Source organism: Apodemus sylvaticus, chromosome X (genome assembly GCF_947179515.1).
Source record: "Apodemus sylvaticus chromosome X, mApoSyl1.1, whole genome shotgun sequence".
In the NCBI taxonomy this organism is placed as follows: Eukaryota; Metazoa; Chordata; class Mammalia; order Rodentia; family Muridae; genus Apodemus; species Apodemus sylvaticus.
The window spans coordinates 12145281-12156297 of record NC_067495.1 but is presented as its reverse complement, the minus strand read 5'-3'; the positions used below and the strand labels follow the sequence as shown (position 1 = coordinate 12156297).

Genomic DNA, 11017 nt, shown 5'->3' with positions numbered 1-11017 from the left:
TGTGTGTTTCTGTATGTCTGTGTGTCTCTCTGTGTGTGTGTGTGTGTGGTATCTCAAAAGGCTCTGCTTGCAAATAAAGTCATAATGTCTATAGGCAGTTCATGACTGCTCAAAGAGGGAGAATCAGTCTTGCCCAGGGATGAGCATTCCCAATTGGTTTTCCAGTACCAGTGTTCAGCCTTAAAAACATATACATTCAAGCAACACTGACTAGACTCAGCAGGGCGTATTTATGTATGTATGCATACATGTAACAATAACAATTAAAGTAAAAAGGAAACCAGTGGAGATAATACATGAAAGCAGGAGGGGGCCTTGGAGGTAGAGGAAGGAAAACAGTTGGAAGCAGAGCAGGATATGGTAATGGGGGGATGAAAACCGGCAAAGCTCATCCCATGCATATATGAAATGTCAGAGTGAAACCCATTATTTTCTACAATTCGCTAATTAAAAAAAGACAAAGTTTCCAGGTTGGGGTGGGGATTGCAAAGACAATCTTACCCTGAGAAACACACGAGGTTCTGGGAGCAGGACTTGGGTATTGTTGGCAAGGGGAAACTGTTATCAGGAGGGGAAGTGTTTAAACTTATGCGGGTTTGTGAGGCACACCAAGCTCAGAAAGCAGCCCAAGTCTGGAAGTGTCTCCTAAACTTTTCCTCTCAGGAGAGGAGAGTTAAAGACTTGATAGGGGTCCGAGAAAACTCCTCTAGAATCTAGAAGGGAAGTTTAATGAGAGTCCCTAGGTCAGGCTTTCCCCCCCCTCCTTTTCTTTGTAGTGCTGAGGATTGAAAAGTGCTTCTCCACCTAGCTTCACTCGCGTACCGGTCAGTTCTGTCCCAGCAAGAGGGGCATTTCGGTTTGCTTCAGTCTCTGGGGAAGAATTCAGAACCGTAATAAAAGTGGTTTGTAGCACCGGGGTTGGGGTCTCTAAACTTGGGGGGAAGGGCGGCGCTAGGAGGGGTGGGGCAGACAGGTGACACGTGTCCCTGCTAAGAGCCAGCCGGAGAGAGGTGGGGGCGGGAGATAGGGACAGAAAGAGACAGAAAAGGGCAGACGGCGCGGGAGACAGAATCTACCCTGTGGGAAGAAAGTCTATTTCCCACTTCAAATGGCCATTTCGTGCGCTGTCGGGTGGGTCTTTCCGTATCTATCTCTCTGTTTCTCTCTGTTTCTCTCTCTCCTTCTATTTATCTCTTCTTGCCTTCTTTGCCCCGTTCTAAGAAGCTGTTTTTGGTTCTCCTCCCCTGATCTTCATCTCTCTCTCTCTCTCTCTCTCTCTCTCTCTCTCTCTCTCTCTCTCTCTCTCTCTCTCTCTCTCTCTCGCTTGTCTTCAACTCTCCACTGTCTCCTCTGCCCTTCTTTCCTCTCTGTTCCTGCTTGTCTCTCTAGCCAGTTGCTCTAAATTACATCTGTTGGTCTCTGTGGGGGCTCCTCTCCCCTCTTCTAACTCTCCTCACTTTCTAGTCCCTTTGCTCCACTCCTGACCCTCCTACCCCATCTTTTTCCCAGCAGGATGGAAATGCAGGAACCAAAGACCAATGGAACCCTGGCTACCGGTGGTACTGCTGCGGGGTGAGTGGGGGATCCGAGAAGGCAGGGTTGTCGGGGAGAGGTCGGGCTTACCTTTCCATCATCCTCATTCACCCCCCTCCCCCGGCTCTATCCAGCTGCAGGCAGGAACGTGAAGGCTTCCTGCCCGCCACCACCCATAGCCCTGCTCCCGCGAGGAAACCTGTCCAGTTCTTGGATGTAAGTGAGCACAGGACTCCGCGCGTGTCTCACCTCCCCTATCTAATCCCAACTCCTTCTCCTCCTTGGCTGCTCCCCGGTCTAGCTATCTCCCCGCCCCAGGTCTTGACTCCTCTGTTGCTGCCATCTCCAGATACCCCCTTTCCTCAGATGCTCCCACTCTAGCTCTCTCTGTCGCCTAGTTTCTCTCTTCCCACCTATTGCCCCCTGCCCTAGTGCCTGTTATCCCTACATATTCTCCTCTTCTGCTCCCCTCTCTGTTGTTTCTTATCCCCCCATGCTCCTCTGCAGCTCCCTTGCATTTCCAGCTGCTCTGCCCCGGACTTGGCTTGCACTTTTCCTTCTCTAAGCTCTCCCTTTCCCATTTCTTCCCAGCAACTTTCTCTTTCGGCTTCCTCTTGCTTCCTGTCACTCCTCATGGATGTTCCCCTCCCCGCTTGCCTTCACCTTCCGTCCTCCCCTTGTCCTGCTTTCCCCTCCACATCTGTGTTTGCTGATCTTGCCCCTTGCCAACAGTTTGAGGGGAAGACATCATTTGGCATGTCGGTGTTCAACCTCAGCAATGCCATCATGGGGAGCGGCATACTGGGGCTGGCTTATGCCATGGCCCACACTGGAGTCATCTTCTTTCTGTGAGTCTAGAGGTGGCTTTTCGGGGGTGGGCGGACGGGTGGCGGTGTTGGTCAGTGGAGGGCTGAGTGGGAGACCTGGCCCGCGTCTCAGCTGTGCTGTGTGCTGCAGGGCCCTGCTGCTGTGCATTGCTCTCCTGTCTTCTTACTCCATCCACCTCCTGCTGACCTGCGCCAGTGTTGTAGGTGAGGTTCCCCACCCCATCCCCATCCTCTGTGGACCTCAAACTCGAGATTCCGATTCAGAGCTCAGCTCAGACCTTGAACCCCAGTCCCAACCCCACTTTCTTGATGCCTGATTGTAACTCACGTCTGACCCTGGACACCACCACTCTGACATCAGACCCCAAATTCAGCACCCCAGTTCTCATACTGCACTCCCTGTATGACAGATTCCACATTCAACCCCAGACCCCAGACTTTATCTGGGCTCCTAGATCACCACCTCCCAATTTCCCAATACCCATGGCACCAGACTGTCTTCAGCCCCAGATTACTACATTCTATCCCTTATCTCACACTCCTCAGTCTCCAGGTCCTCCTAACCTGGAGGAAACCAGTTCTGAAATCCTAAGACCTCTGTTTCCTAGCAGTCATGGTCCCAGGATTCTCTCCCTCCATGACCTCCATCCATAGTCTGTCCCCAAAACCCCAGCTCTTCGCTTTCAGCCCTTAACCTCTCCCTGGCCTCAGATACCACTCCTCAGACCCACAAATTCCACCATAAACTGCTCAGTCCTCCACACCAGCCTCTATCAGTCACAGCTGAATTACAACTCTCCCTCCTAGCCTAGCTTCGCCAAACTCACAGGCTATTCCTTCCTGTCTCCCCGGCCACAGGCATCCGCGCCTATGAGCAGCTGGGACAGAGGGCATTCGGACCTGCCGGGAAAGTAGTGGTGGCCATCATCATCTGTCTGCACAACGTTGGGGGTGAGGTCTTGGGGAAGGTCAATTAGGGGGAAGAGGGTAGACCGGGTGAGGTGGGCTTTCCCAAGGGTGGGCTTGGGGAGAGGGGATCCTGATTAAATATCCGCACCATCTGCACCAGCTATGTCCAGCTACCTGTTCATCATCAAATCTGAGCTGCCCCTGGTTATTGGCACCTTCCTGCACATGGACCCTGAGGGGTGAGTATACAGTACCCCCCAGGGACCCCATCCCTGCTTGGGAGTTCTAGCCATCATCTTCAGTGCTGTGTCTACCTGACTCCCAGGCGCTCTGTTTTTAGACTATAGCAGCTTAACCGTAACTGACTATGATTCCTGTGTGTTCTGAGTCAATATTAAATGTGACCATAGGCCACAGGACTCTGGTAGACCGTATGCTGCTTTGGAGCCTTCTTCAGGCTGATTCTGGCTGGCAGCTGTCTCTGTATGCTTGGTGTGTGCTGATGTTGACCACACGTGTGTGACTGTACAGATCCAGGAGATGCAGACTCTGGCTTTGACTCAGTGGCTGTCGGACTGGCTGATTGTCTCTGGCCAGCCATGTGATGGGTGACAGCTGGGACCCGTATGCTGCGATTGATCCCAACCATATGTGTTTGACACTTGGCTCTTCTCAGTTTTCCTGTTTAGCTGATTCCGGCTTCATCGGGCTGTTGGGCTCTATCTAGCTCTAAATGTGTGACTGCTGACTCTAGTGGTCTGTGGGTCATGTCAACTGTGTGCGCTCTGTCAACTCCATCTCCTTGTTTGCTTTGGCGATTATTGTATGGCAGATCCTCTCAGGCTGTGTGTGTGTGCTCGGGGGAATGTGACTGTGGAGGTCCTCTTGATTGCGGTTGCAACCATGTATATATGTTTAGACTGTTAGACTCTAGATGCACACTACTGGCACAGCAGCTCAGTTTTTACTTTTTAAATGCATACACAACGAGGTTCAAGGTGTGTTTATTTGTGCACACAGCAGTACTTTGCTTTTTTACATGCATACACATCTTTCTGCCTATGTATATTTTTAATGTGGATGGAACCCAAGGTCCCTTGTGTGTCAGGCAAGTGCTCAGTCACTGAACTGCATACCCCCAACTTCTTCTGCATACCTTTTTGTTGTTTTGACACAGGGTCTCTTTAGGCATACCTGTAAATCACCACCTTACTTACTGCCTCTGCATATTTTGACATAGGTTTGTATGTTTAGGGACTGCTCCTTCCTCTAATCCTGCAGACTTTCGTGCACATGTGTGACTTAAACTCAGGGGTGATCTTATGTGCTTGACTGACAGTTTGAATTAAGCGCTTTGTTTTTATCTGTATGTATCCTGTGAAGTTCTTGGTTTGATTCTGAAACTATCCAAATATGACGAGGTATGTCCACATTGTCTTTTTTCCCTTCTGCCTCACTGGGGTTCAAACCTGGGGCTTTTACATGCTAGGCAAGTAAGTACCATTACCAGTAAACAATGACCTCCTGCCATATCAATTATAACCAAGTCCCATTGTGTACGTAACCAAGATTTATTCTATTCAGTTGTGTGTATGTGATAGGAATACATTTTGTGAATGCCTGGAACACAGCAGGCACTCCATAAAGTGAGTGTGTGCTGTACGTGTGTGTTCTTGCGTATGTGCACATGAGTGCACATGTGTGTAAAGGCGAGAAATTGGTGCCAGGTGTCTCTTCTAGCTTTCTTTACCGTATTTCTTTTGAACAGAGAGGTCTTTTGGACAGAGAGGTCTCCGCGAGGTCTCTGATGTGGATTCTGGGATCTTGTCTTCCTAGGGACTGGTTCCTGAAGGGAAACCTCCTAATTGGACCTCTCATTGAACCCAGAACTCACTAATTAGGTTATAGCAGTGTGCCACTAAGCCCACAGGGTCCTCCCATGTCCACCACCCATCCACAGTGCTGGGATGTTTTGGCACGAGTGTTGGAGATCCAAACTCAGGTCTTTATGGTTACCTAGCAAGCACTTTACAAACTGACCTGTCTCCTTAGCCCTAAGTTTAAAAAGTCTATTTTATATACCTGTCTGAATGTATGTTGTGCATTTCACATATATGGTGCCTCCAGAGGCCAGACATGAACGTCAGATTCCCTGCAACTGAAATTTAGGTATCCGCGAGCTCTCTGATGTGGATTCTGGGATCTTGTCTTCCTAGGGACTGGTTCCTGAAGGGAAACCTCCTAATCATCCTGGTCAGCTTGTTTATTATTTTGCCTCTGGCTCTCATGAAACACCTGGGTAAGGAGGCTTCCCAGGTCAGTCATCGGGTGGCAGGGTCAGAGCATGGGAACTAGGCAGAAAAAACTCCATTTTGTTTTATTTTTAATTTGGTTCTGGAGACAGAACCCAGGGCTGCACACAGGCTACACAGGTGTAATATCACTAGCTATACGGCCAGTCTGGAAAAAAAATCCCATTTATGGGTTATGGAACATGGAGGGGTTGGGGAGGACTTGTTTGATTTGGGTTTTTAAGAGATTAGTAGGAGTTTTGTATAGAGGTGAGGTTGGTTCAGGTGGAAACAAAGGCTTATGTGAAGAAGGACAAACCTTCGGTGTGTAGTGTTCCGGGTTCCCTGATTTCTGAGGCTCTGTTATCAACTCCTGTAGGCTACTTGGGGTATACAAGCAGCCTCTCCCTGACCTGCATGCTGTTTTTCCTCGTTTCGGTAAGTCAGAGAGAGAGAGAGAGAGAGAGAGAGAGAATATGGAGGCGGGCAGTGGTTGTGTGAGAGTTTGAGACACTGAAGCAAAGCCTTCTCTGTGAACTTTGCTCTGCGAACTTTGCGAACTTGCTTCCTTACTCGGGACCCCCAGGTCATCTATAAGAAGTTCCAGCTTGGCTGTGATGTGAGTCACAATGACACGGTAGTGGAGGGTGAAAAGGCTCCCTTGCAGGCGTTTAACAGCAGCTGTGAGGCCAAGCTCTTCACAGTTGACTCACAGGTAGGTAGGAGCTTGTACCACATTGGGCCATCTTGTTCCGTCCCAACATTTTGTTTTGATCAGAATATTGGGCTTCTGGGGCTGTGTCATGTGCCTTGCTTGAGAGGGAACGGAATCCCCGGTACTGTAGGGGTTCTAATCCCATATTCATGGACCCCCCCCAGATGTCTTACACAGTGCCTATTATGGCTTTTGCCTTTGTCTGCCACCCTGAGGTGCTGCCTATCTACACAGAGCTTTGCCGGTGAGTAGAGGGACATGTGAGAGATGGGCCCACTGAGGGGGGGGGGCAGTAGCCATGGTGTCTGGCAACCTCCATGGCAGTCTTGGTATGGTATCTTGAGGGTGGCTAGTTTTGACAAGGGAAGGATTTGGAGTGTCCACGAGACCTCAGAAACTCAGGAAGTAAGTATTTACTGATTGCGTTTAAGAGGTCTGCTCTTTTAAAATGTGAATGGACAGAGTGACAGAAGAGGTGGTGGTCTGAGGAAGCAAGGGTGGTCAGATGGCTGGGAAGACAGATGGACAGAGGAGAGGCAGGGCTGGGGTTTCTGGGTGATTAGACAGAAAGGGGCATTATAGATGGTTCTATGGAGGAAGAGCAGGAGATAGTCATATAGATGGACAGAGAGGGGAGGCTTAGCTAATTATAAGGGGGGGGATGGATAGAATGTCAGTGTGGATCAGCTGAACACTGTCAGATCAGGAGGAGGGAGACTCTGGACACTTGGGGGCCAATTTTGAGGGTTCTGGGACAAGATCAGGGATGTGAATATGACAGCTCCATGATCTATGCACTTCAGCCCCACCCAGCGCAGGATGCAAGCTGTGGCCAACATGTCCATCGGGGCTATGTTCATCATGTATGGACTCACAGCGACCTTTGGATACCTCACCTTCTACAGTGAGTGTGGCTATAGGGCCAGGGGTGGGCAGAGCTATGGTAGAGACTGAGCCTGAGCTATGGCAGAGGCCTCTGAGCTTCGCCACAACCCCCGCTCCCCAGGACCTTGGGCCCGGCAGTGAGTCCAGTGTTCATGCATCTCATGTCCCTTCCCTATGGCCCAGGCTCTGTGAAGGCAGAGATGCTGGAAATGTACACCCAGGAGGACCTGCTCATTCTTTGTGTGCGTCTGGCCGTGCTGCTTGCAGTAACCCTCACTGTGCCTGTCGTGCTTTTCCCTGTGAGTGGGGGCAAGGAAGACCTGGGAGGGTATGCAGGGATATGGATGGATGAGCAGAGAGAAGAAAACTGGAAGGTGGGGATAGGAGCAGATAGGTAGGTGGAGGATGTGGGAACAGATACCCAGGAAAAGGGCCCGGCGAACGTGGACAGCAGCAATAGAAGCCTAGATACAGAGGCAAATGGGGAGGTAGAGATGGACAGGAGAGGAGACAGATGTCAGTAGTGGCGGAAGCCTATCTAGACGGTTGTCTGGAGGAAGATGGCTTGGTCATACTTGGTAGATACTTTGTCAGACAGGCTGAAGGCATATAGAGGGAGTGGCATAGGGAATCCAGGATCTTGGACAGGGTAGCAAGAGACAGGATCTCATGGCAGAGGGAGCGCATGTGAGCCTTGACCTGTCCTGCCCTTCCCTGGCTGCAGATCCGCCGAGCCCTCCAGCAGCTGCTCTTTCCAAGCAAGGCCTTCAGCTGGCTCCGCCATGTGGCCATTGCCTTGATCCTGCTTATTTTGGTCAATATCCTTGTCATTTGTGTGCCCACCATCCGAGATATCTTTGGGTTTATCGGTCAGTATTGTCAAGTATTGCTGGTTCCTTGCCCTGTCTAATATGGGCTTTGCCCTCGAACTTAGCTTGACTGCTGTCCCTTTGTGTCCTTCAGGGTCCACTTCAGCCCCTAGCCTCATTTTCATCCTTCCCAGCGTCTTCTACCTCCGTATTGTACCTACTGAGGTGGAACCCTTGCTTTCCTGGCCCAAGATCCAGGTGAGTATCCCAGGAAGGAGGGCTGGGGGAAGACATAGCATTCTGAAGAGGGATCCCTTGCTCCAAGATGCAGAGAAATGCAAGGAACATTATCTAGATGGGGCTGGGAGAGGAAGCAACATCCAGGAAGAGGGAAGTAAGGAAGAAAGAAGGCGCTTGTCTCAGTAAGGGCCTCAGTAGACACAACACAAACAATATCTAGGAAGAGAGAGAACACTCTAGAAGGGACTGGCAAGCTGAGCTTATGGTCCAGTTGCAGTGGTTTCCCTAGCACTGGTAAATCTCTAGGTTCTGTCTCCAGCACTGCAAAGTGGGGAGGATTCTTCAGATAGATGGAGGGAGCACCACTAGGGAGAGAGGCAGAGGCACTCTGAAAAAGGGATGGAGGGAACTCATTTCCAGAAGGTTCTGAAAAGATGGAAGAGATACTTCCAGGATGGACATGGAGAATAGAGGAGATCTGGGAATGGCTAGGGCTTTCACTGGAAAGGGTGGAGGGTTTCTAGAGCATGCTCTGAAACGTTTTGGTGTTTTCTCTTCCTATTGTCCACAGGCCCTGTGTTTTGGTGTCCTGGGGGTCCTCTTCATGGCCATCAGTCTGGGCTTTATGTTTGCCAATTGGGCAACAGGCCAAAGCCCCATGTCTGGCCACTGAGCTGGCCTGACCTGCCTCACTCAGTCCCTATGCTCACACGCGTGTATACGAGGGAATCCAAGTCACTTTCCTGAGTTCCTCCTGCCAGGGACATGGAGGTGGCTGGTCTCTAGTAACATTGCTGTGGGAAATGGGGACAGCAATTTGAGGAGGCATAGTAAGTAGTCTATTCCCTACCCCCTAGAGCTGCCTCACTGCCAACCCCATGAGAGGAGGCAGGGGAGGCCAGGTCCTTAGAAGGGTTCTTACCCAACATAGTTCTCACTTCCTAGATGAAGCTGTTAGGATTACCCTGGCGCTAAAGGGAAAGAATAAAGATGCTGAATGAAAACCCTGGTCTGAGTCTTGTGTTATTTCTCAAAGACTTTACCGGAAGAAAGGTGCCCAAGTTCAGGCAGGGGGAAACTGAGATTCTGAGTAGAATCCTGCTCCTGCTCAGCTGTGCCCTGCTTCTCCCCATTCCTTCAGTGACGTGGCACTCAGCTCGGTCAGTCACTCATGTACTTCCTCAACACTTATCGTGAGGTTGGGAATATAGCACTGAATATCCAACGTGTCAGACACAGAGTCATGGATCAAGTAGATCGGAGTGCTTCAGTACAAAAGATACACACACACACACACACACACACACACACACACACAAAAGACCTAAATTTGGTCCGCTTCCTTCTTCTGTGTGGCTCTTGAACTAGAATGCTTTTGCAAATTTCTAAAGTTTAGAAAAAAAAAATCAAAGGAAGAATAGTATTTTCCAGAGTGGCAAGATAGCTCAGCAGGGGACAGCACCTGCTGCCAAGGCTGACAACCTTGGCGATCTTGATTTGGAAGGGCTGTACTGATTCTTAGCATTGTCCTTTGACCTCCACACGGGGGGCCAAGGCATTTTGTGCACATGCAAATGCACGCACATCCAGGCATGTACATGCACACATCTCAAATAAACAAATAAATAGAGGTTAAAACACGAATGGTGTTTTTGTGACACTTGTAAATGGCAAGCAACTCACATCTCATTGCCCGGATGCTCTTGCTATCATGCGGCTACTATGTGTGTTTGCAGACCACTCATGGCTGTTGGTGCAGAACTAAGGAGTTGCTAAGGAGACCATATGGCCGACAATACCTACGTTATTTATTCACTGGCCTTTGCCAGAAAAAAAAAATAGCTAAATGCTGACTCAGTGGAAAGGAAGAAAAATACCACCCCCCTTTGAGACAGGGTCACACTATGTAGCTTCTGGTGACCTGGAACTCGCTGTGTAAACCAGGCTGACTTGAAACTCACAGACATTTGTTTCTGCTTCCCAAGTGTTGGGGTTAAAAGCATATACTGCTATGCCTGGACTTAAAAAAATGTTTTATTTATTTTTGTTTTTGTTTTTTTGTGCATGAGGGCCATATATATATGCTTGGTCACTGCAAAGGCTGGAAGAAGGCATGGAATTTCCTGGAATGGCGTTCCAGATGGTTCTCAGATGCCATGTGGTTGCTAAGAACCAAATCCAGGTCCTCTGCAAGAGCAGCAAGTGCTTTTAACTGCTGAGCCATCTCTCCAGCCCCATAAAGGATTATTTTGCACCCTGGAACAAAAGATTTCCCAAGCCGAGGCAACAGCAAGTGCAAAGTCCCTGAGGCACGGACTAGGGAGACTGGACTGAGCAAGAGGAAGGAGGAAGGGGAGCTAGCATGAATATTTAAGGGATGATTTCCACACAGTTTTGTCAATAACCCCAAGTTACAAAATTAATTATTGGTCACCTCCTAGATAGAAATGGTATTGCAGCTACATTTCTATACTTACGGAAGAAAGGTTCAGGTGCCAGGTGACATTTATCTTCCCACATTCTTTATGCCTTTAATATTTATTGTGCCAAGAATAAAACCAAAGGCTTGCTACCTGCTAGGTGAATACTCCATCAAAGCAACATCTAGAACCTCCCCAATAATCTTCATGTATACATAGGCCACTACTGATAACTACTATTTTCCCCTATGTGATGGTTGGTCTTGTCAACTTCATGGGATTTGGAATTGTCTAGGAGATGCACTCTGGGTTTGTCTGCGAACAGGGGGGTAGGTTTGCTGAGGCAAAGGCCCTGCGTGTGGATGACGCTCTCCCTGTGAGATGAGGG

General features: G+C 49.5%; 1 protein-coding gene across 1 annotated transcript; it reads left to right on the top strand.

The window, feature by feature from the left end:
* Positions 1-1016: 1016 nt before the first annotated feature.
* Slc38a5 (solute carrier family 38 member 5) lies at positions 1017-9213 on the top strand. The gene is made up of 16 exons (XM_052171270.1): positions 1017-1131; positions 1513-1572; positions 1668-1749; positions 2266-2381; positions 2491-2564; positions 3219-3311; positions 3430-3508; positions 5486-5568; positions 5940-5998; positions 6147-6275; positions 6440-6519; positions 7079-7179; positions 7344-7459; positions 7885-8029; positions 8124-8227; positions 8781-9213. Exons 1-16 carry the CDS (start codon positions 1109-1111, stop codon positions 8880-8882), a joined length of 1446 nt encoding a protein of 481 aa, XP_052027230.1. The 5' UTR covers positions 1017-1108; the 3' UTR covers positions 8883-9213.
* The last annotated feature ends 1804 nt before the right edge of the window (positions 9214-11017 follow it).

Excerpts from the sequence above, each read along its gene's own strand:
- Slc38a5 (XM_052171270.1), top strand. The coding sequence starts at position 1,109 with ATGGCCATTTCGTGCGCTGTCGG. Across the intron at positions 1,132-1,512 it reads GCCATTTCGTGCGCTGTCGG|GATGGAAATGCAGGAACCAA; the intron begins GTGGGTCTTTCC and ends TTTTCCCAGCAG. Across the intron at positions 5,569-5,939 it reads GGCTCTCATGAAACACCTGG|GCTACTTGGGGTATACAAGC; the intron begins GTAAGGAGGCTT and ends CAACTCCTGTAG.